Here is a 24,915-nt window from a genome sequence, read left to right as displayed (position 1 = left end):
CCATCATCACAGATGGTCATTGTATTGATCATAATTCTTACAACTTTCTTTATTTTTATTTTTTTCCAGGGGGAAAGCAGGGCAATTGGGGTTAAATGACTTGCCCAAGGTCACACAGCTAGTAAGTGTGTCAAGTATCTGAGGCCGCATTTGAACTCAGGTCCTCCTGACTCCAGGGCTGGTGCTCTACTCTCTGCGCCACCTAGCTGCCCCTAATAGCTAATTATTTCTTTTTTTGGAGGGGGAAAGGCAGGGCATTTGGGGTTAAGTGACTTGCCCAAGGTCACACAGCCAGCAAGTGTGTCAAGCATCTGAGCCCACATTTGAACTCACGTCCTCCTGACTCCAAGGCTGGTGCTTTATTCACTGCGCCACCTAGCTGCCCCTTCTTACAACTTTCTATCAAAGTTCTTTCCCTTTACAATGGTGCAAGTCTTTATGATATTGTTTTGGCCTCTTGGCTAGTATTTTATTTAAAATTTTTGCATCAATGTTCATGAGAGATATTGATCTACAGTTTTTCGCTTTGTTTTAGAAACTATCCCTGGTTTATGTATGAAGACCACATCTATCTCAAATAAATAATTTGGTAGGATCCCTTGGTTTGAATTTTTTGTAATCAGTTTATAGAATACTGGAATTAATTGCTCTTTAAATATTTGAGAGAATCTGTGAAGCCATTTAGTCCGAGTGTTTTCCTTTGTAAGTTCATTTACTTCCTCTAAAATCTGGTTATTTCAATTCTCTCTCATTCGGTTTGTGTATTTTTGTAAATATTCATTTGTCGATTTTATCGTCATATACTTGAAAATCTTTAATAAATTTCAATTTTTTGCTGTGAATTTTTTGGTTTTTAGACTTGTAATTTGATTTTCCTCTTTTTAAAAATAAAGTAGCTAAATGTTTATTAATTTTAAATAGAAAACAATTCCTAGCTTTATTTCAAACATTTCAATCTTTTTTTGGTCTACTTTCACTTTTGTTAATTGATCTGATTTTCAGGATTTCTATTTTGGTGTTTAATTGGGGTTAATTTCTTAGTTTTTATGTTTTTTGAGGTTGCATTCCCAATCCATTAATGTGGAGGGTTGTTTTTTTCATATTTGTTAATAAAAGTGTTTAGACAGACATTTTCTTCTATGTGACTACATTCACCTCATTCTTATAGTTTCATGATTGATATCTTTAATGAAACTATCATTTCTATAACTTGTTCTTTGATGTACCAATTTATTAGGATTAAATTGTTTCATCTCTAATTGATTTTCAATACATTTTTTCCTGTGACTTTTTAATATTTTTTATTGCACTATGGTTAGTAAAACAATATTTCCACTCTTCTACATTTGTGAGGTTCTTACATGATTAATTTCTGAAAAGTCATACACAACTGAGATATATGTATACTTCTTTCTATTTCTTTCCAACAATAATACCCAGAGGCTGATCTGTGTGACCCTGGGCAAGTCATTTAATCTCTCAGTGCCTCCACTTCCTCATTTGAAAAATGGGAATAGCAGCTATTGCCCAGGGTTGTTGTGAGGATAAAATAAGTTAATATTTGTAAAGTGCTGTGCAAACCCTTACAATGATATATGAATGCTAGTTATCATCATCATCATCATCATCATCTTCACCATCACCATCTATGAATAGGAGAAGAGTTCATGACCAACCATGAGACAAAGTAACAAAGTAGATCACAGAAAACAAATGGACAATTTTCATTTAAAAGTTTTTGTACAAACAAAGGAAATAGTTAAAATCAGCATGGAAATAGGTAACTAGAAACCAAAATCTTTGCACTAAGTTTCTGTGATAAGGATCTTAAATCAAAGAGATAAAAGGAATGAATTCAAATTTATAAGAACTCCCCAAATGATACATGATCAAAGTAGATGAACAAGTAGTTTTCAGAGAAATATAATATGAAAAAAAATTTACCCCCCCTCAAATCAATAACAACTAGAGAAATGTAAAATAAAGCAACTCTGAATTTCTACCCAATACCCAACAGGGTGGCAAAGATGACAAAAATAAAATGACAGTGGGGCTACTGGAAAACAGGTTAATGAACTGTTGGCAGAATTTTCAATTAGTACAGTCAAAACGAAAAGCTTCTACCCTCCACACCACCGCCCACCATTCCCACTCAAGACACTAAACCGTGTATGTCATATCACTACTATAGCTACAGTATCACTACTAGGTCTATACCTCAAAGAAAACAAGGAAGAAAAGTGTCAGTATATAAAAAAATATTTACAGTAGCTCTTTTTGTATTAGTAAAGAACTATAAACTAAGGAGGTGATAATCTACTGGGAAATGCCTTAACAAATAAAGATACACAAATGTAATGGAATATATATATATATATATATTGCAGTTTAAGAAAAACAACCAGGAGAGTTGCAGACAAACCTGAAAAAAGGGAATGTGCAGAACCAAAACATTTATACAATAATATCATTAAAAAACTTTTTTAAGAAGAAAAAGAAAAACTCTGGAAGACTTGAGAATTCTCATCGCAATATAATCCACAATTCACAGTACCAAAGATAACTAATTGTCAGTATGCTACTGAAAACTGGAAAGATGATAGATTCCACATTTAGACTAAGAAATACATTTTTAGACATGGCCTATATGAGTATGTTTGTTTGGCTATGTACATTTTTTTTTACTAGAATTTTATTTTAAAATTTGTTAAACTGGGGGAAGGGAATGGAAGAAAAAATAAAAACTTGTTAATTTAAGAATTTTTTCAAGACTGTTTTTAAAAAGTTCAATATTTTAAAAGCCTCAGTCATCTTCCTCATCACATAATCTTCCGCATTCATAGAACTCTTCTAAATTCAACTCAAAAAATACATATTAATCAATTACAATATTCAAAGCACTATAGACATAAAGTTAGATAATAATAAACAGCCCCTACCCTCAAGATACTTTTATTTAATTAGATAAGACAAATGCTGAGAGATAAGCAGCATACACAAGTAACCATGCTAATCCAAATTAAAATATGAATATTATTATTCGTATAAGAAGTAAAAGTGAAAAGGGAAATTACAGGAAGGAGAGATGAAATAAAGCTCTCATGAAAGAGGTGATGACACCTAAATTTAACTCTGAATCATTTCAATAGTTGAAACATGGAAGGAATCTATTCTAGAAATGGAGAAAATGATATAGAGGCAAGAGAGAACAGGATATGATTAGACAATGATAAGTAGTTTGTATTAGCTGGGTCAGTAAAATACTGTGCAAGTTTCCCCCATTTCTATCCATAATACCATCATTTCTCTATTTGCCCCAGTTAAAAGGTACTTCTCACTCACTGTTCTATGTCATTCCTCCATAGTTGCCCCTGCCTCTTTACTCTTAAAAATTTGTCATTTTCCTCTTTTATTTTTGCTGCCACCACACAAGCTGAGGCCTTCAACTTCAGTTAGCTTTACAACTACTTTACCTCCCTCCTTTAAGCTATCTTTAGCCTATGAATTATTCTCCATACTGCTTTCAGACTATTATTCTTACAATACTATTTTTACAATTACATAATTAGTTTAAAAATCTTCAATAGCTTACAATGAAATTCAAATTGTTCATCCTAGGATTCAAAGACCCTAAAAATCTAATTGCTGTTTGGCTATACAAACCTTATTTCTCATTCATCCTCTCTATAGTTATATTACATTTGTGGACTAAGTCAGAGTCCTCACTGTCTCCAAACACTCAAGCTTCTTATTCCTAAAGAAAAAAATTCCTTAACAGGTTGCAGAAGAACTACAAAGTATATTATACACTTACTTAAGCCCAGTATGAAAAACAACTCAAAATCCACCAGAAAAACTAGTTCCCATGGATCACTGCTACATGTAAAAATTTGTAAGGAGTGTCAACACAATAGTTTCTTTTCACGTGTAAAAATAGATCTGTTGCTTGTAAAGGTTTCATGCAACATATATACATATGTATATGAAAATGTTTTCCAAAATGAGACTAGTCTAGTGAATAAAAACATTCAATACTGTCCAAATATAATATTAAAAAGTACTAAAATCCTAACTGAACTTCGAGTTACCAATCAAAGAATCTTAAGAGTTCTAAAGGACCTCCCCAGTCATCCACTCCAAACCACACAAGAAAGGAATCTCTGATAAACTATAACATATCTGACTGGTGGTCATCTAAACTCTTCCTGACTTCTAAGAAAGGGATCCTGATTCTTTCCTAAGCAGACCATGCCACTTTTGGCAACTCTAGTTACTATGAAGTTTTCCCTAAAAATTAATCTAAATTTGTCCCTTAGAAACTTCCAACCATTGCTCCCAGTTCTGATCTGTGGAGCCCGAGAAATACTTCAAGATAGCTATCAGACCTTGCCCCAACTATTCACTTCTTAAGACCACACAGTAGCCAATCTTCATGCCATAGACTCAGGGCCCTTTATCATTCTGGCAGTTCTCCAGACTTTCTCCAACTTGTCAGTGTTCTTATTAAACTCATTTCCCAACCTTTCAATGTCCTCTTTAAATCACGGAGCCCAGAAATGAACCCAATACTCTAAAACAAGTTTGTGAAACTCTTAATGGAGTTCAAGATCACATTAGTTTTGTTGGCTGCCATATCATACTGTTGACTTATATTGAGCTTGCGGTCCCTTTCAACCTGCAGATATTTTTCAGAATTGTTTTCTAACCATGTCTTCCCCATGTTATGCTTGTAAAACGATTTTTGTACCCAACTGTTAGACACAACTTTAATCCATTTCATCTCATTAGATTAAACCTAATACTCTAGATTGTCAAGATCTTTTTGGATTCTGACAAGTGTTAGCTATCCCTCCCAAATTTGTGTCATCTGCAAATTCTATGAGCACACTATCTTACGACTTTATCCCAAGTTATTGATAAAAATGTTCAACAGCATAGGACAGAATAAATTCCTGGGATAGAACTCAGGAGACCCCCTGTTATGCATGGATACTGAACCATTAACAACTATTTTGGCCAACCAACCAGTTTTGAATTTTATTACTGTCTAAATCTATGTCTATCTTCTCCACAAGAATAGTAAGAAATACTTTACTAAAAGCTTTTCTATAATCTACATAAACTATATCTACACATATTCTTGCCCTGCATTACTTTAGTAATCCTATCAAAGAAAATCATGTTAAGTCTGGCATAACCAGTGCAAAAATCAACCACAAGTAGTACTAGTAGAACTTGTGACGCATCACTAGGGATGCAGTGGTGTGTGAGCCTGAGTGTGTGTGTGTTTTCAGACAGCCACACTCTCTCCTATTTTAGAGAGGTTCAAAACAGCTCAAGAGTTATTATTAAAAGGGTAGGGAGTGGGAGAATCCTCAATCTGTGACTCATTGCAGCTAGAAAGTTTATCTATCAATGTACTTCAGCATTTCATCTATAAATTATGGTCTCAGAGTAGTGTAGAGGCACTATGGAGTAAGTGAGCAACCCATTTCAAATAGCCAGTATGGGAGGTGGAATGGAAGAATGGTAGGATAGCCTTAGCTTCAAGTATTGCTTCTGAAACACATTAGCAGAAGTAATTATGTGAAGAAAAATAGGGAAATTGGGAAAAGATTTCTATACATATGACTATATGAATAAATGATTAAAGAAGAAAAATATTTTTAAACAACATTTTTGAATTTGAGAAATTTCATTGTTTTAAAATTTTCTGTTTGTGTCAAATGTATTGGTTATTAAAAATCATTTTTAAGAATTTATCCAAATTATAAAAGTTTTATCTACCATGACTGGACAAAAACCAAAATGACTAAATTAAAACTCTCAAAACTGCTCTTAATCAAATCATATGTCTTTGAATAAACAATGGCCTTAAAAATGGGTATTTTAAAATATGTCCTTTGAATTTACCATTTGATAGATTTTAAAAATACAATTCTGAATTAATCTGGGTGACTCTGAAAATATAATACCCAATAAAAACTATTCTAGTTTACAAATCAAGCATTTACCTACCTGAGGATGTTACTCCCATCTGAGGAATAAGCTGTTCATCCCTGCAGTTTTCACGACCAGGCACTAATCTCTGATATCTTGATGGATGGGGGTTACCATCAACATCAACTAAAAATGGGGGAGGCATGAGATGGGGTGCTTGCTGAGTTTGCTCATCTAACACGAAGTTGTTGGCATCACGGATTAGAGGCCGATAATCACTATGAAAGAACATCTGATCGGCTATCTGCAAAAAGATAAACCCAACAGATGTGACAAGCAAAGATTAGTAATGCAGAAAAAAAGACCTCTACTTCATTTCTTTATAAATTAAAGACATTTTTTAAAATAACAAAAGACAGCAGAAGTCTTCTTGAATCTAGCATGACAATCATTCAAACATTTATAAAGAATCTACAATATGCAGAATTAGCTAACTTCATAAAATTATACATAATTATCTGATATTCCAACTTTCAATTACATTTTACATTATCTATTTGCTGTCAATAAATTTGTTGGAAACATAATTTATATGTAGGTCTCCAAGAAACGTAAAAGTATATCCAAATCCTACAACCTATACCATACCAAAAGCTAACCTTTGTATGTGAAATAACTAACTGAATCAGCCTTTAGGACAGGCATTCTATACCTTTCATTTCTAGGGGCAATTATGAATCCAGGTTAATGCTAGACAAAGGTAAAATAAAAGTATTTTAGATGCTTCATCATCTTACTGTATCATAATGAACTGTCGTCAAACCTAATTATAAATATTTTATCCTTATTTTAGCTTACTTTGCTTATTAAGCCCATGCTAACACGCAACATTTTGTTAACATTTTATGCTAATAATACACTTAATTACTGTTAAGAAAAGAATAAATGAAGTGTTGGTAGCCAAAGCAAGTGGTAATAGTGGAAATATCAAAAAGAAAAAAATCAAAAGGAATTAAAATGTATAATAATTAACAATTTAAGAAGACCCCAGGAATTCATAAGATCACAGATTTAGAGCTGAAATGGCCATTACAGACACCTATCCCAATACTTTCATTTTAGAAATGAAGAAACAAAGGCCCATCTAAGTTAGGTGACTTGCCTACAGTCACACATACTAAGTGGCAATGGCAAGATTCAAATCCAGTCGTTAACCAGATCCAGCATTCATTTCACTACTATACGGCTTCCAATCTATAAGCAATGATAATTCAAACCCAATCAATTTAAATCCAAACCGGATTGACTTCCCTAACAATATATACAATTCACTCCATAATGCTGACAGATAATTTAAAATTGAAGAATAAATTTACCCTCTACATTCCTGTGACTCCAAGAAATGCTATTTTAACTTTGAATATATCAAGACCATACAGTTTTCCTCTAATGTGCAAATATACTACTTTAACAATAACAAATAATTTTGACCAGTCAATCAAGGAACAATTACAAAGACAGCTAGATAATAACAATGGCATGATTAGTGTGTGCGTGTGTGTGTGTGTGTGTGTGTGCGTGTGTGCGCACGTGTGTGTATATGGATGGATCTCTTCTTGCCTAGATAGATGGTCTCCTAACTGGTCTTCTTGACTCTTATCTACCCCTTCCTTCAACCCATCTTCCACACTGATTCCTGAATAAATATTCCAAATGTGTAACATGAAGATATCACCCCTTTATTCCAAAAACTGCAATATTTCCTTATTTCCTCACTATCTGCCAAACTAGACTATTCCCCATGTCCTGTTCCTCCCATCTTTATGCCTCTGCTCAGATCCACGTCCTGTTAAAGGTTAAAAGTTTTCCCTTCTTTCAAGGCCCAATTCAGATAGCACTTCCTTTTCCTGACATTTTCTTCCCTACAAAGCTTGTCCTGGTACCTTTGTTTGTTTTTTTTTAAATGTACTAATTCCTCACTCCATTTGATTAAGAGCAAGGCCTATGTCATAACCAGAACCTTATTTATAAATAGAAGACAATATAATAAATGTTCATTGATTTGTTAAACTTAACTGACTAAATGGGAAAAGTGATTAAGTACCCCTGGGAAAAATAAAGATATGCAGCATCTATTCTCAAGTCTGAAATGCAGTCAGAGTTCAAAAACCCTTTCTAAGAACTAATATGCAATTGTTAACATTTCAAGGAAAATGTAATCCCAGTTACTTTTTTTAAGTTGCCCAAGTTTCTAAATAGTAATAAAAAGTTTACATTCATAAAGCATTTTAAGGTTTGCAAAGTACAATACATTATTTTATTTGATATTTACAACAATAAAGTACATACTTTTCTTATCCCCCAGGCAGATACGTGGCAAAATGGATAGGCCTGGAGTCAGGAAGACTCATCTTCCTGAGTTCAAATCTGGCCTCAGACACTTACTAGCTCTGTGACCCTGGATAAGTCACTTAAGGCCATTTGCCTTAGTTTTCTCTTCTGTACAATGAGCTGTAGAAGGAATTGGTAAATCAGCCCAGTATCTTTGCCAAGAAAACCCCAAATGGGATCACGAAGAGTCAAGACACAACTAAGAAACAACAAATTATTATCACCAATTTACAGATGAGGAAAAAGATTGCAAGAATCTAAGTGACTTGCCAGGGTCAGTTTGATGACTTGAGGCTCTACTAAATTTCAACATAGTGACATTGCTCAGCATCTTTTGCCAGCAATTAACATTTAACTAAAAGAAAAACAAACCTCATGACTATTTCAAATAAATGCTCTAAGTTCTGTCACATTTCTATACATCTAAATTTGCCTATAAAACATTTACACTTCTAAACATTCAGGGAGTACACGAAAGAAAAAAATGTATTTTTGTCATTACATATCATACTTTACCTTGTCATACTTGCTACTGGAGCCAAAGCCAAAAATTAAAAGATGCCCATGGGAGTCTGTACATGCAAAATGCTGACCATCAGGAGAGCATTTGCAGTCAAATACTGCTCCATGTCCTTGGCCTTCAATCTGAAATATATTCATTTGAGAATCAATACATGTTCTTTAATAAACAAACTGCTATTTTATGACTAAAGCTTTATGATAAAGATTTATAAACGTACATACTAAATGAACTGATAATCAAGCAAGTAACTTTGTTATTAAACAATACATTTAAAAATACATGAATATTCATGAGAAGTGCTAGATTGATAGCCCTGGAAAACAAAGAGTTCTATTTAGCCATAGAACTGAACAAATTCAGTAAATAAAAGAACACTCTCCCTCCCCCCCACAGAATTCTGCTAATCACCTTTAACACAGATCTGAAAATACTGCTTCTGGGATTTAATCTGTCTCCTTTTTAATCACTGGCTTTTCTGCCATGGCTGAAAACTTCTAGCAACTGTAGTGATTTGGACAATTCTAGGAAGTAGAGAGAAGTAAATGTTCACCAGACACTGTGGTTCACACTTGTAAAAAAAATTTACTCACAATGTTTTGGTAATAAAATTCACTGAGTGATCTGATATCTTTTAAAAGGTGAATTTCAAAGGTTTAAAAAAAAAAAAGACGTTTACCTGATAATTGTTTTCTGTTTTCCAGTTCCATTAATCCAGAAGGAATGGGTTTCTCCCTGCAACCTGTCAATCAAACAGAGGTGGCCAATCACCACTCTGAATTTTTTTGCTCTCAGTGCTTCTTCAGACTACATTCCCCGTCGAAAACTTCTTTAGCAGTGTTCTGAAAAAGGTAAAAATTCTACTCTCTCTGGCATATCTAAGGGCTGAACTGCAGAAAACAACTAAAACAGGGAGGTCACTCCCTAACCAGTATCAACTAAGGATCATTTCCAACAAATTGGGAGGGGGTGGGGGTTGGGGGGGAGTGTTGCAGAGATTTCTGGATTAGCAGAATCGGAACACAAACACATTATCAGGTAAGAATTACCTTCTTTTTGTTCCGGTATCCACTGATCCAGAACAAATAGGTTTTTAATAATAGTATCCTACTGAGATCTTGGGAAACTAAAAACTTGTAATAGTTAAATTTTTAGAATAACAAATGTTGCTTAGATTGCTTCAGTGTAGGAATAAAGATAGACTTTATGTGACTATAACTGTAAAGAACAAGTCTGATTTTTCAAGAAGAACTGTCTAACATTTAGATCTATGGCTCTAGTAAGGAATCAAATAGGTAACAATAAATAAAGACTATGCAGGTCACCTCAAAAAAAAAGTAAAAGAAAAAGGAAAAAAAATAGAAAAGAAAAGCTATTCTTTACTGTTTTAAATAGAAATGTCCATGTATGAATAGCTTTAAAAAAGTGGTGATGAGAACAAAACACAGTATTGAGATTTCCTCTAAGATGCAAATATATTTGAAAGAAAATCAAGCATCTTCCTGAAGTCTCTTATCTTGTATCAAGCTTTACCACAAGAAAACGGCACAAGCGAAAGAAGATCCTGGTTATACTGGAAGCAAGAAGATGAAGAAATATAGGCTAGACAAGTTTCACATCTCTTTCAAGAATTGTCCCAGGTAAAGTGCAAAGTGCATATCAGGGCTTTTAAAGATTGTTAATTCAAACAAACGCAAAAGATTACAAAGGATATAATTTACTAGATAGTAAAGACTACAAAGAGAAATGAGGATTTTGAAAGCCTTTTTTAAAAATATTGTTGAAATTTCAAGCTTAATAAAAATTGTTAACTGTGAAATGTTAAACGTAAACAAATGTTTGCTTACACGGACAAATGTTCTGTAAGAAGTAGAAGCCTATTCTACAACTCTACAAACTAAAAAAAGAAATCAATGAACTGAGAATACTCTCAGTCATATTACCATCAAACATTATTTGTCTTACTCTATTCTCAGTCTCATCACCATCCTTGCTTACATCCTTGGATCACAGAAATTTTAAAAAATAAATTAAGCTTATTCACATCAATGTTTTCATGGTTTTTTAATTGTTAGTAAATCTTAGAAAATTTACGTTTCTCTTGGTCTAAATTATCAGACATTAGAAAAAAGAAATGCTGTATCAAATATGAAAAAGGTATTTTAATGTCAAAATGTTTAAGAACAATTATAGGGGGAAAACATCTAATAAAAACAACAATTAAAAACTCAGCAATGCACATGGAAAGACAGAAAATATTTAAGTACCACTCTCTTTTAGCATAATGGTATAAATGTAGCATAATATACTTATAGAATGGTTTTTTTCATATTGTTTAAATAAAGCGTCAATGCTAATCTGTTGAAACATACAACTAATTAAAAACTTCTTCAAGTTTAATGGAAGTTGAATGTGACAGAATGTTAGAAGACTGTGACAAAAATGAACTTATTCCTGGTCTTGGGATCAATGCCAAAACATTCTAATGTGATTCATCCCAGTGTCTTAGTGTTCTTATGCCTAACACAAAAGTGACCTCCTCATGATAAGAAAGGACAGCACAAAATAAGTTCTTGGGGGGATGGGGGAGTAGTACTAAAGTGAAAGTATACCATAGGTTTGGATGGAATATGCATTACTTGAAACTGCTTCTAAGAATCTGCTTAAGACTTTATCTAATTACCAAAGTCACATTTAATATTTATGTAATTATTTAAATACTTGTGTAATCATCAATTTCTCTGTGAAGCATAGATGATGCACTACAGAGAGCTGATTTAAAGGTATTAAGATTTATTTACTACCACAGTAAGCTTTTTTCCTTCTTGTAAGATTAACTACATACAGCCACTTTGGCTCTTTCAGTGATGCTACCATTTAAAAAAAAATCAGTCAAAGGAGGATACATTTCTGTCTGAAAAAGAAGTTTTCCTTATAGTTCTCATAACCTTTCATGATCAAAATATTATGAAAATAAATTTACTACAAAAATATAGAGTAATGTATATGACTCCCACAAGTCATAAAATTAATTCCATTACTTTATATAACATAAATTGATTAAAAAATCATTGTTACATTAAAGTATATTTACTCAACATATGGCTGAATCATTTATATAATGGGTACAGTTAGCTCTCAAAAAAGAAGTATTGAAAAATTCACAAATTACTCTAGTGGTACAAGTTTATTATTATAGAATAGTTACAAAGCAGAAAGTCAGAAGCTTATATGATGCTATACAACTTTCTCAAAGCAAATTTTAGTTGTTTATCTATGTTCACCATTTAAAACTTTAAAATTTTTTTCTGTTATTTTATAAATTTCAGAATAAGGATTGCATGCAAAAAGATACTCCCCTCCTCACCCTTCCATGATAAAAAGCTGAGCATAAAGGGAACTCAGCTAAATTAAGATATGAATACATCTCAAAGAGCAAGAGAATCCTTTAAAAGTATGAATTACCCAGATGAAAGAAAAGGAATATACAGTGATAAAAATGATGAGGAAGATAATTTTTAAATAGATGAGAAAAGAGATGTTGCAAAATAATAGATAAGCTGGTAAACAAAGATGTTAATTTTTAATAGAAATTCAAACTAAAGAATTCTAAAGATAATGCAAAAAATTAGAAGTAGCTTTAATGAAGAGAATAGAGATCCAAATTCTTAAAAATTAAAATAAAGATGACCCCCAAGATGGAGCTTACAGACAGTATTTGGAAACATACAGTCAGGTAAAAACATTTTATGCTTATGAAGCCTAAATAAAATGTAAGATAATTTTCAGAGAAGCAAATGAAAAAAACAGACAGATTTAAAAGAAAGATAAAACATAAGCATAAAATTGACCATCTAAAGCCAGAGATCAAACTGTATAATCTGTAAGAAGCTATTCATCTAAAGACTATGAACTAGGGGATTCTGAAAAAAAAGGAGGTAAAATCTGGAATAGTTTAAATGATTTTCTTATAAAAGACCATTTCAGATAAGGGAAATTGCTGTTTTTTTCTTTAAACTGTTTTATCTTAATGAATCTCACAAAGAAATGGTGCTATCTTGCTATTTTGGCTTGGGGTGGGGGGGGAGATCTAAAAATTCTCAAATAAAATCACAATTTTATTAAGAAAAAGAAAAGCACATTATGAAGGAATGATAGAAAACTGAACTAAGAATATAACTACTCTTTAAAAGTCTTTTCTTATACAAAAAGATACCTTAGGTTTATTATGATTGAGTTTAGATTTCAGTAAGAAAATGCTATACAAAGATTGATTCCTTAGGAAAATACAACTGATAAGATAAAAACAATATTTTGCCATCATCTTACTTCCTTAAAACTAATATTCTATAATGCCATATAAATATATCTTTCCAACCAAAAACTAAAGCATAAGGAACAACCAACATTTCTGTGTTCTTTGTAGCATCTTTTCAAAATAAAGCACAAAATTAACCAACTGCAGAATACTCTGAACAAAGTAAAAAGAACTCTACTACCTACTAATAAAAATAACTAGTCCTGACTACCAGGCTTCCTCTGCTAAATGAAACATTTCTAATTAGATACTTTGCTGTTGCCTCAAACTGAATATGTATCTAAAATTTCCAAATTACCTCTTTTTCTTGACTTTCCTATTTGGTTAATAAAACAGTAACTGTTCCAGTTCCACTGAGGCTTGAATTATGGAAGTGATTTTTCTCTTTCTCTGCCCAACACATCCAGTCAGTTACCAACTTTAATCAATTTTTTCTTCTCAGTTTCTTTTGTATCCTCCCTTTCCTTTGCATTGCTACTTTAATTGCCAAAAAAGTCATTATGTCTAGATTATTATTTACATTCCCTGCTCCAATTTATGTAATTCTGATCCATGTTAAAAACCATCACATTCACTTTCCTAAAACATTACTGTTATCAGACCACTCTGCTGCTCAAAATCCTTTAAAGATTCCTCTGATATTAAATCAAACTCCTTAATTTGACTTTCAAAGCCTTCCAAAAACTGTCCGCAATCAATCACTCAATCAATAACCATTTATTAAATACACAGTCAATTGAACCTACATAATTTCCATTCCAGTCCATCTACTGACTTCAATTTCACACATAACCATTTTTATGCCTACAATGCCTACCTCTTCCTACTTTCACATTTATGTAATCCTACACTCCCCTGAAAGACCAGCACATAGCCATTCCTAACACTCTCACCCTAAAATGATTTTTCCTTCATCGAAACTCTTCTAGTACTTACTTTTCCAGTTGACATTTTGATAATGCCTTTCATTGTTAACTATTTTTTTCATTTCTTACCTCCTTAGCTAGCATCTTAAGCTCCCTAAGGGCATTAATTTATTTCACACATCTTTATTATTCTCCCCAGTACTTAGCACAGTGCCCAACACAGTGCCGCCATTTAATAAATATCTTAAAAGTAACTAAAATAATTGATATATTATGATTCATAAGGCTTTCTTCATCAAATGATTTACCATGTAATCTATTCTGGATATCTGTTAAGAATTTATATATCTAAGAATTGTTGAGTACTAAATATTTAATAAAGACAACTGCTGTCAAATACAACATGGAAAAGAAAGATGGCAGTATCAAATAACTTTGCTAGCCTGAAAGACTTATGTGTATAGAACCTAGATTATCGTGGAAACCAAGCATGTCATTAGAAGCCTAAAATTTGGGTTCAGAAGAAACTTTTCTTTTCCTGAGAAGAAATGAGATGAAGGACCTGAAACCATCAGAGGGGCCTCTCTTAATCTGAGACTAGCATGTATATAACTAGACTACTACCTAAGTACAGAGAAGAAAGAATAACCTTGCACCAGTGATATTAAAAGTTGTTTTTTAAAAATGTTTTCTTTATCTAGTTAAGTATAGTAGCCAACACTTGAAATTAAAGTAGAGGACACACTGGAGAACATGGCAATTTCAGAAGTGTGCAGGTGCAAAAATTCTGAGTGGTGATTGGCAGCCTCTGCTTGATCGACACGTTGCAAGGAGAAACTCATTGTTCTGGATTAGTGGATACTGGAACATTTATAAAATAATCTCAAGTAAAAGAAAGGTTAAGTGAACAATTATAAAAATAATTAAAAATATTTTTAAAGAAATAAAAACGTTATTTGGAATTCACCCATGAGACAAAGAAAACGAAGCAGTACCATCTTTGAGTAAACACCCTTAGCATATCAGGTATATTTAAAAATTCATAATTAAAAAAAAACAAAATTAGACATGCAAGTAATAAACTTCTGCCCTGAATAATAGTACACATGAAAAAGAATCAATAAAAGAATTGAGAGACATCTATAGACCATATTTTAATTATGCATATTAGTACTAACTAAAATGGCCTACTATCAAGAAATTTGAACGTTTCCCAAAGAATCCTTTTGACTTTTCTTTTCCCATCTACACCAACGGAATCATGGATCTTTTGAAGTATTAAAGTAAATTTTACCACTGCTTCAGCTTAATAAGAAATGATACGGCACTCTTCAATTATGGTTTAGTTTTCTTTTAGAACTTATTCACAAAGCAAATAGCCATCATTAAAAGCAATAAAAGGACTAAACTAAGCATTATCTATATGTTAAAATTCTACTGGGTGACCTTTCCCTTTGTCAGGCACTTAAGATGTTACCTTTGAGGAATAGTACTTAAATGCTTTCAATTTTAACTCGATAAACAGTGACACATTTTAAAACCAATTACTACTAGAAAAAACTTTTTTGTCCTCTCTCTTAGCTACTAGCCTGTATTATCATTCTAGTCATATTTCCATCCTCTATCTCTTAATAATGCAATAGATCTGCAACCTGATCTTAGTGCAAGACATTCATTTTCACATTTACAAAACTTACACCTGCCCTACTTCCAATTATATTAGAATACATATGAGGATAAATATCAACATATGAAATATTACAGTTCACCAAGTAAAGGTATTATGCACATGTATGTAGTAGCAACTTAATAAAATACCTGACTTCAAATTCATATATAGATACACATTTGTGTGCGTGTGTATTTATGTATGCATGTCTGTCTGTCTGTATGTAGCTATCTCTCTACACATAACTATGTAAAATAGTACAGTGGATTGAGCGCCAGTCTTGGAGGTGAGAAGACTCATCATGAGCTCAAATTAGCTTAAGACGCTAACTCTGTGATCCTGATCCTTCACCCTATTTACCCCAGTTTCCTTATCTGTAAAATGAGATGGAGAAGGAAATGGCAAACCAATCTTTGCCATGAAAACTCCAAATGGGGTCACAAAGAGTCAGACACAACTGAAACGACTGAACATACCACATGTAAAAATTCATTGGAGAGTTATTTTATCACACAAGTCTCTCAAATGGCCTAACAGACTTCTTTTTTTAATTCATTTGTCTTACAAACTAATTGGTATTGGGAAGGAGGGAATTTTGACTCTTAAAAAATGACAATTTAAAAAATCTCTACATAAAAACCATATTTACGGGAAAGGGTTCGGTTTTCAAAGTCCTTCATGATGACCTAATACCCTCCAGTTTTCTTAAACCTTACTCCCCTCCACCCATGTACTCTGTAATTCAGTGACAGTGGCCTCCTTGCTGTTTCCTGCACAAGACAGTCCATCTCCCAACTCCCAGCATTTTCACTCTGTTCCTCATACCTGGAATTTTCTCCCTCTTCTCTGACCTTCTTGGTTTCCTGAATTCCTTCAAGTCCCAGCTAAAATCACACTTCTACAAGGGTTTTCCTTTTCCCACTTAATACTAAGGCTTTCCTACTTGGGTCATCTCCAATTTATCTTGTATACATGTGTATCTTGTTTATACATACTTGTTTGCATGTTTCCTTTTCTATTAGACTATGAGCTCCTTGAAAGCAAGGACTCTTTTTTTACCTTGATTTGTATAGAAAAGAATGTTTGTTTGGCTTAAAATAATTTTCTTCTCCTCCTCCTCCTCCCCTCACATTTCTGCCTTCTATGCCATGGGTCCGTAAGTATATACTGGGGGCACATAATTTAATAAGCTAAATACTAAGATTAATGTTATTTTTTATACCATAAAACCTACTCTGTCTGATGACTCAGAATACATTCTTATTCCTACGTTACTTTTCTCCAATAGCTCTGACAAAGAGGTACGTGACTAGAGTGCCTTCTGTTTCTAGTACAAAGCCATGCAGCTTGATTCCTATGTAAATACCTGTACACCACTTTTTAAATGTACTTATATTTTGTGGACTATCAGTAAGAGCATAACTCTTCTACCTATATCCCAAACTTATACTTTCCCGTTTTCTTAAAACAAAACAAAAAAGTACCAAAGTGCTGCTGAAACCAAGTAACTGCATTTTTCTTATTAAAAAGTCCACAGAACTCAATACCAAATAATAAAGGCAAAGAGTCAATAGGAATGACTAAGATGCACTACATCCAGAAACACTTAGACAAAATAATAAAAGATATCTTAATACAGCAAAAATACTTTACAAATTTGCTCAGTTGAACAGGTACTGTGGAACTGAGAATCATAGGACGTTTAGGACTTTAGAAATAATATAGGACAACCTCATTTTATAGATGAGCAAACTAATCACTGAGAGAACCAAGTCAATGAGTCACTATCATGGTTTTCAGAAGAAAGTATCTAGGATAGAAGAAAAATTTCATGTTTTCCTCCACACGTAGGCTAACTAAAAAGTTACAAAATTAGCAAATACAGGAACATAAAGGTTCCACAAAAGGGACTCAAAATCTCATAAAACTAGTTTTAACCAATCGTTTTAATGAAATTGAAATATAATCAAAATTTGGGGTTAGAATAGTGTATTGGGAAATAGGATTGGAATGTAAAGTTACATATTCATATCAAAAAGTGGGACCAGAATATTTGAATGGTTTAATTAATTACTCTCATTAATAATAACTACATTAACTCATTTTTGTAATTTATAACAGAAAATATTACACAGGGGATGAACCTCTAAAAGTAGGAAGTAAGTATGTTTCCTCTGTAAGCTTTTTAAAGTAAATTCAGATATCAAAATGATAATATTAAGCCATCTATATAGAAGTTTAAGGTTTGCAAAAACACTTCACATAGTTCTTTCTTCTGTTATTCACAAAGAAAGTAAAGTAACTTGGGTCAGCATCACACAATGTCAGAGCCAAGAATCAAATACAGGACTTCTTAGTATTTTGAAGCCACATCTAGAAGATATTTTTAAAACTAATTTGATTAAAATTTTGTTTCAAAAGAAACTTTATTAAATATTCTAAACTATTTGCTGATAGCTATTAAATGGCATAATAACTTTCAGACTAAAACTAAAGAATACTTTTCAATATTAAATATTCTTGGTAATAGACAAAGAACAAAAAAGTCCTTCGACCAACAAAAGAATTCATGAAACTTTTAAATATTTTAAGTGATTGTTTTAGTATCTTACTTGCCATTTATAAAAAGTGGTGAAGTAAGTTGGGAAAGGAGGAGAAGGTAGCAAAAGGGTAAAAGAAAGGACTTCTAGGGCCCACATTTGGGAAAACAAAGTATTTTCAGTCTAGAAACAAAAATCTCTAAAAATGTTCCTAGCCAAAGTAGGATGCTGTCCTAACTAAAATCACTCTCACAGAAAGTAAACGACATTTAACATGATTGAGTTATTAGACTTGAAATGAACTGAGTGTTCAGGTCTCAATTTTGTTTAGTAAGTGGCCGTGAGTACTAAAAACCACTACATCAAAAGCTTCAATAGTTCATAAATCCGTAATTTTGATATGGAAATCTTCCTCCCTCTATTGACATGGACATCCTATGGTGATAACTTTCTTTGAACTTAGGACTGGTTACAGACAAATGTTTGCTTTTTGTTTACTGAACAGGATCACATAATCAGAACTGGAAGGAGCTTTACGAGTTCATCTAGTTCAACCTCTTCATTTTATAAAACACCTGGTGATTTTCCCCCAGCCCTTTTGATTCTTTAAAAAATCTTCAAAGATTTAAAGAAATCTTTAACAAAGAAATGGAAATCTTTAAGGATAAAGAATGCAAAAAGAGTTCATCTCATTTAAAAATAAGTCCAATACATTTCTTATACCAACATCGCTGGTCAAATGTACATGTTTACATACATACATACATGTTTATTCATACATATATGTTTACTTATGTATTCAGGTTCTATCCTTGGTTACATCTTTGCAACAGGCTCACAAATAAACAAATGGATAAATACACAAATTTGTGTGACATGCGTGTATATGTACACATGTGCACAATATTATTTTAATATATTGTGGAAATTTTATAGGGTAGGTAGGATATTAGTGTCTTTCTTACCTCACAGGAGAAAAATTATGAGCCTTTATTCTCTTTACCACACAGAGGGTCAATCAACAGAGGTAAGCGTGATTATATACCCTCAATACAGGATCTCTCTCTCTCTCTCTCTAGACTTTTTAGCTGTGCAACTGGCTAGAAACAGTAGCAGGAAAATTCAAGTTCAAATCCAGCTTCATCTACTTATTGGGTATGTGACCTCAGGCAAATCAATTAATCTATTCTTGCTTTAGTTTCATCATCTATAAAATGGGTATAATAATAGCATCTACCTCACAAGAGGTCGTGAGGATAAAACAATATTTAAGTCCTATATAAATGCTGACTACTTATTTATTGTATTTTCATAAGGTTTTCCTCTACCATTTCATTAAAATAAGCAAAAGGAAAACTCTGCTTGTGTATACAATGAGTGTAGAAGACAAAGAAAAAGAAGATAGTAGACCCTACATTTAGCCCATTGCCTTCCAGGGAGACATAGCCACATATCTGCATCAGAAAAGAGGGGCCCCCTGTGTATACTATGCTAGAGTAATATTAATTATTTTGCTGTAAAAACCCAAAGAGGTCTTGGGTTTATCCCTAAAATAGGGACGGAGTTGTCCTGAGAAAGAATCAACTAATGCATCTTGTAAATTTTACAGTGCTAAATAATCATGGTAAAAACAAAACAGACCACAAATCTCCATCTGTTTAAGTAAACCAAAGATAAGTACAACTACTTCCTTCTTTAATACAGTAATACTGAAATCACTAAAACAAGAAGACAAAGAACAGAATAAAGAAAAAAAAGTAAATGTCTACCTGAATACTTACATTAGGTTTACAAATATATTTCTATGCATTTGTCTTCCTAACACTTGGGACAAGGGTGGGCAAACTTTTATTGGCCAAGAGCCACTTTTAGCTAGTATTCTTAAGACTATAAATTTTTTAGGATTATAATACATGTGTACAAACAAACATCTCACATATAATGCATATATTTTGTTTTGGAAAGTGATACTTCAAAGATTTTATATCCATCTATTGTTTGGTTTAACGCATTGGTATTATTTTATTTATATGAGTTAATGAGATATAATGGAAAGACTAAAGAATAATTTACCTCTAGAAAACCCTTCTGCACATGTGTGGTACAGAAAATAGATTAAAGGTTTATAGGAAATTATATATCTCTCCCACTACCACATTACTACAATGAGGTTGCCAGATATGCTCTCTCTCACCTGCGAGTAAGAAGTGACATTTTCATTTTATCTTTACAACTACACCAAAACGGAGGTACTATTACTATTATTATTATCACTCTGATTCTGCCTGGTCCAGAGATGAGATGAAGATTAGGATAGGAATGAAGTGTATGTAGGAAGGTAAGCAATAGCAGCAGCAAGAAAGGCACCCAGGGCTGGGTGGGGGGGTGGGTGGGGGGTGAGGGGAGGGACACAGGACGACAACACTGTTTTGATATGGACATGAGAGCTCCAAGATTAAAACTCTATTCAAAGTCAAGGCTAGGCTACAGATACATAAACCTTATTCAATTTAACAAACATTTAAGTGCTTACTATGTGCTAGGCAGAAAGAAGAATAGAACAGTCCCAGCCCTTGAAGAGATAGAACAGGATAATCTAGTGCTCAAAGCAATCTCAGAGGCCTTCTAGTTCAAAAACTGCATTATATAGATAAGAAAATTGAGGACCTGGGACGGCCAAACAGGTTGTAAGAATCAGGAGCAAGATTTCAATTCAGCTCCTCTAATTCTAATTTCAAGAGAGAAAAGGCTGAACTAAAGGTCTCATGAAAAGTTTCATAAAGCAGGTGACACCTGTATTTTGAAAGAAGGTTGGGATTCTACAAGGAATTGCTAAAAATGGAGCGTGTTCCATAATATGTATAGGGGGTCACTTGGGCAAAGGCAGATGCTGGAGATTTACTCTCATGTATGAGGAAGAGATTTCAGGCCAGACTGACTAGAAACAAGTATACAGAAGTAAAGGGAATAAAGCAGGTCTGGAAAGGTGAGAAGCAGATTGTAAAGAGTTTTTGCCAGGCCAATAAGTTTATATTTTATCCTAGAGGTAACAATAGGGAGCTGTGAAAGATTTTTGAGTAGGGGAATAACAGGATCAGATATTTTAGGAATATCAATTTAGTGGCTGTTGGAGGGTGAATTGAAGAAGGGAGTATCTGGATGTAGGGAGAAAAATCAGGAAGATAATAGTAATGGTCTAGTTGAGGTGATGAAGAAAAAGAGGGTAGAGACTTTCTTAGTAGAGAAGAGGGTAAAAGCCCTAAGTATGTTTCTAGAGAGCCTACTGTAACCTGAGGGTCACCTTGGTTCCCAACTCTTAACCCACTTTTGCATTCCATTAACAGACCTTTAAAAAAGCTTGTAATATTAGTTTGAAAATGGATCTCTGACTCAAACCTTATCACTTATCATATGAATATCAAAGGCATAACCATGCTGTCATTTTAAAATGAATTAACCTCTACATCTTAGAACTTTTTTCATCCCCTACTATCTCACTAGCAGGAAATAACTTCATTGTGTTTAATGATTAAAAACAAGAATCCGTTGGTGGGCAGTTGTTTTTCAAGGCCATTATACTACCCAAATATCCAATCGAAGCTTTCTTTTTATGAAATTATTTTGCCAATTATATTTGGCCACTGTATCTTACAATACATTCTTTATACTATGTTGTTTTAATGGATTAAAAATTCCTTTGTCATGAAGCTAAGAGTTGAAATAGAATACTTTCCTTCACCTTCAATGAAGGAAAAGATTTCTTAAAATTGAAGTAGACTAAAGAGTACTAAGTTTAAAAAAAGTGATTAAACTTTACAACTACTCCTAAATGTAGGTATTATTACTATTATTATTACTCCGATTCTGCCTGGTCCAGAAAGATGAGATGAAGATTAGGATAGCAGCAGCAAGAAAAGCATCCTGGGGGAAAAGACCTTGCTTAATCCCAATGGAGGCATGCTTTCTACATTGTATAGAGAAGGGTAGAGATTTATTGTATAAAGATAGGAATAAATGGCACCCCAGATCCACAATGAACCAAGAATATTTAAATCAGAAATTAACCTGTAATCTAGGGGGAAAGCTCCCAACTTGAAGAAGTACAAAACATGCCTAAATGTAGTTTAAAAGTACATATCTACTACATTGAAGTTTAACATATTTAAGAAATAACCAGCCCTTCACCAAGTCAGAAGTTGATTTTATAATGATTATATTCAGAAAATTTTAAAAATATTTTTAATATAAATTTTTAATTATTCTATTATTGTTCAGTCACTTTTTAGTCATGTCCTATTCTTCATGACCCCATTTGGTGTTTTCTTGGCAAAGATAATGGAGTGGTTTGTCATTTCTTCTCCACTGGATTAAGGAAAACACAGTTCAGTGACTTGTCCAGGGTCAGACAGCTAGTACCTCAGGTCAGATTGCAACTTGGGAATGTAAGTCTTCCTGACTTGGCACTCTATCACTGCGCCAACTAGCTGCCCTATTACATTTCTAACAAACACTGACTACAATTATAACTTCCCTCCCTTTCTCTCTCTCTCACAGATACATTCCATTTTTATGGCCTGAAATTCTCCAAACTTATTTTCTTACTCACATTCAAGAAACCCCCACCCCAACCCCAAATTATGGCACTATGGATAATGCAGTTGTATACTTTAATACTTCTATGATCCATGATTTTTTAAGTGTGAGTACCACCCACTGATGTAGACTGCAAACCCTATGAAACTCAGAAAACAGTCATGGAGAGTTGCAACAACCAAAAAATTGTCACCCTGCAAGTCAACCTGATGAAAAGTTTCTCTAAAGTTAGCTAAGCTGATCTTTTAATATTAGACATAAGCACAAAGCCACTAAAAAAAAGCTCTTCCCTCTTGCTAAGACATTCCAGAGCTTGCATTCTAACGACATGACTTAAGTGCACACAGGTATTTTAGACTCCTAGTAAGACTAGGAGCCAAGAGCATAACACAGACTGGATTTGTTGTTGGATTTGGAAGCATAGAAGACCTGGAAGATTCAACTTCCACAGCTGAAATTCACTAGATGTTTAATTGTAGGCAAGTCACTTAACTTCTTATTGCCTCAGTTTCCTCATCTACAGTGTGGAAGTAACAAGAGTACTAGATACCTAACAGAGTTGTTATGAGGCTCAAATGAGAAAAATAAAATACTGTGCACTGAGCAAACCTTCAAACAATACATACATTGCAATTATTGTCACTCAGTAGAATGCAAGCTCTTGAGGGCGAAATTGGTTTCATTTTTGCAGTTCTGGCAGCCCCAGCACCTAATGTCTTACACCATTACGTATTTATTTATATTTGTTGAGTGAACACTGAAAACTAAACTACTAACCACAACATATAGGCATAGTACAAAATGCTTTTGGGTAAATAAATTTGAGACACAAAACTTTTAATTTAAATTTTCTACAACAAAGTTTTCAGTATCAAGATGAAAATGAACACCTTTATTTACTGAAGTGGAAAATGTTAAAGATTAGGGAATCAAAACACTTCAGGAAAAAATGTTCACTAACTAGTATTGGACATGTATATTTCTTCTATAAAAGTTATTTGAAATACCTCAAAAATATTGGGGCCTAAAAGTTTATCTATTTTTATGGGCCAATTTTAAATGAAATTCTTTTGCACTATGTAGAATGCCAGTAGTTAGAAAACACTGAACTCTTAAATATGATATATGCATATATATACATATATACATAAATATAGAATACTATAAGGCATAGATAATTACCATGTTGAAATAAGAACGAATTTTGACTCCTCTAGCAAGGTCCCACACTATCACATTTCCATCATGGCCAGCAGAAAAAAGAACTCTGGGATCGAATGGGTGTGGTTCAAGAACAAATACTTCATCTTCATGGCCCTGAAAAATGTATTTTTCAAGTTAAAACCACTGACAATAAAGCAAAATTAACAATACAACACTAACACAAAAAATATTTTAAAATTCTTCCAGAAATTACTTTACCTTGATAAATTTCTTCAATTTACTTGGTAAAGTAAATACCTCAAATACTAAGCTATCAATCAATCAATCAAGATTTATTAAGTACCCACTATGTGCCAGACACCATGCTAAGTCCTAGGGATACAAAAAGAAAAAAAAAAGACAATCTCTGCCCTCAAAGAAATTACAGTCTAGAGGAGACAACATGCAAACACATACACAGAGCAATTCTACATGCAAGTTGAAAAGGAAATAATTAACAGAGGGAAGGCACCAGAATTAGAATTAAAACTAGGCTAAGACAATATAAATGTCCAAAGTCAGGTATCATATAGTGATGTAGGGCAGTAGTGTCAAATTCAAATAGAAACAGCAGCCACTAAATCATACATAAGATCCCTGCGGTCACGTGTATATTGACTTAGAAAACTATATATTAACAATATCTGTTTTATTTTGTAAAATTATTTCCCAATTACATTTTAATCTGGTTTAGCCACATTTGGGAGTGGTATACATATTATGTTTGACACTTCTCATTTAGGGGGTTATTTGTCTACTGTTCTTCCAAATCAACAAACAGCTGGACTTGACAGCAGCACATCAGAAAAGGATTATTTCTTTACTCTCTTCAAAGTTTCAATTCCCAATTATGTCTTCAGAAGTTCAGAGTAAAT

At 33.2% G+C, this 24,915-nt stretch overlaps 1 protein-coding gene across 2 annotated transcripts in view; it reads right to left on the bottom strand.

The window, feature by feature from the left end:
• LOC118855941 (pleckstrin homology domain interacting protein) overlaps positions 1–24,915 on the bottom strand; it is a 188,115-nt gene that overhangs the window by 85,370 nt on the left and 77,830 nt on the right. For both annotated transcript variants that reach the window (XM_036765983.1, XM_036765984.1), the window contains exons 15-17: positions 24,020–24,154; positions 8,848–8,976; positions 6,019–6,244 (exon numbers count right to left, since the gene is read on the bottom strand). In XM_036765983.1, coding sequence (XP_036621878.1) covers positions 6,019–6,244; positions 8,848–8,976; positions 24,020–24,154 — 490 coding nt within the window. The remainder of the gene's footprint in view (positions 1–6,018; positions 6,245–8,847; positions 8,977–24,019; positions 24,155–24,915) is intronic.

This window comes from Trichosurus vulpecula, chromosome 7 (genome assembly GCF_011100635.1).
Source record: "Trichosurus vulpecula isolate mTriVul1 chromosome 7, mTriVul1.pri, whole genome shotgun sequence".
NCBI classification, from domain to species: Eukaryota; Metazoa; Chordata; class Mammalia; order Diprotodontia; family Phalangeridae; genus Trichosurus; species Trichosurus vulpecula.
Note: the sequence above shows the minus strand (reverse complement) of the source record. Positions and strands in the feature narration are given on the sequence as shown.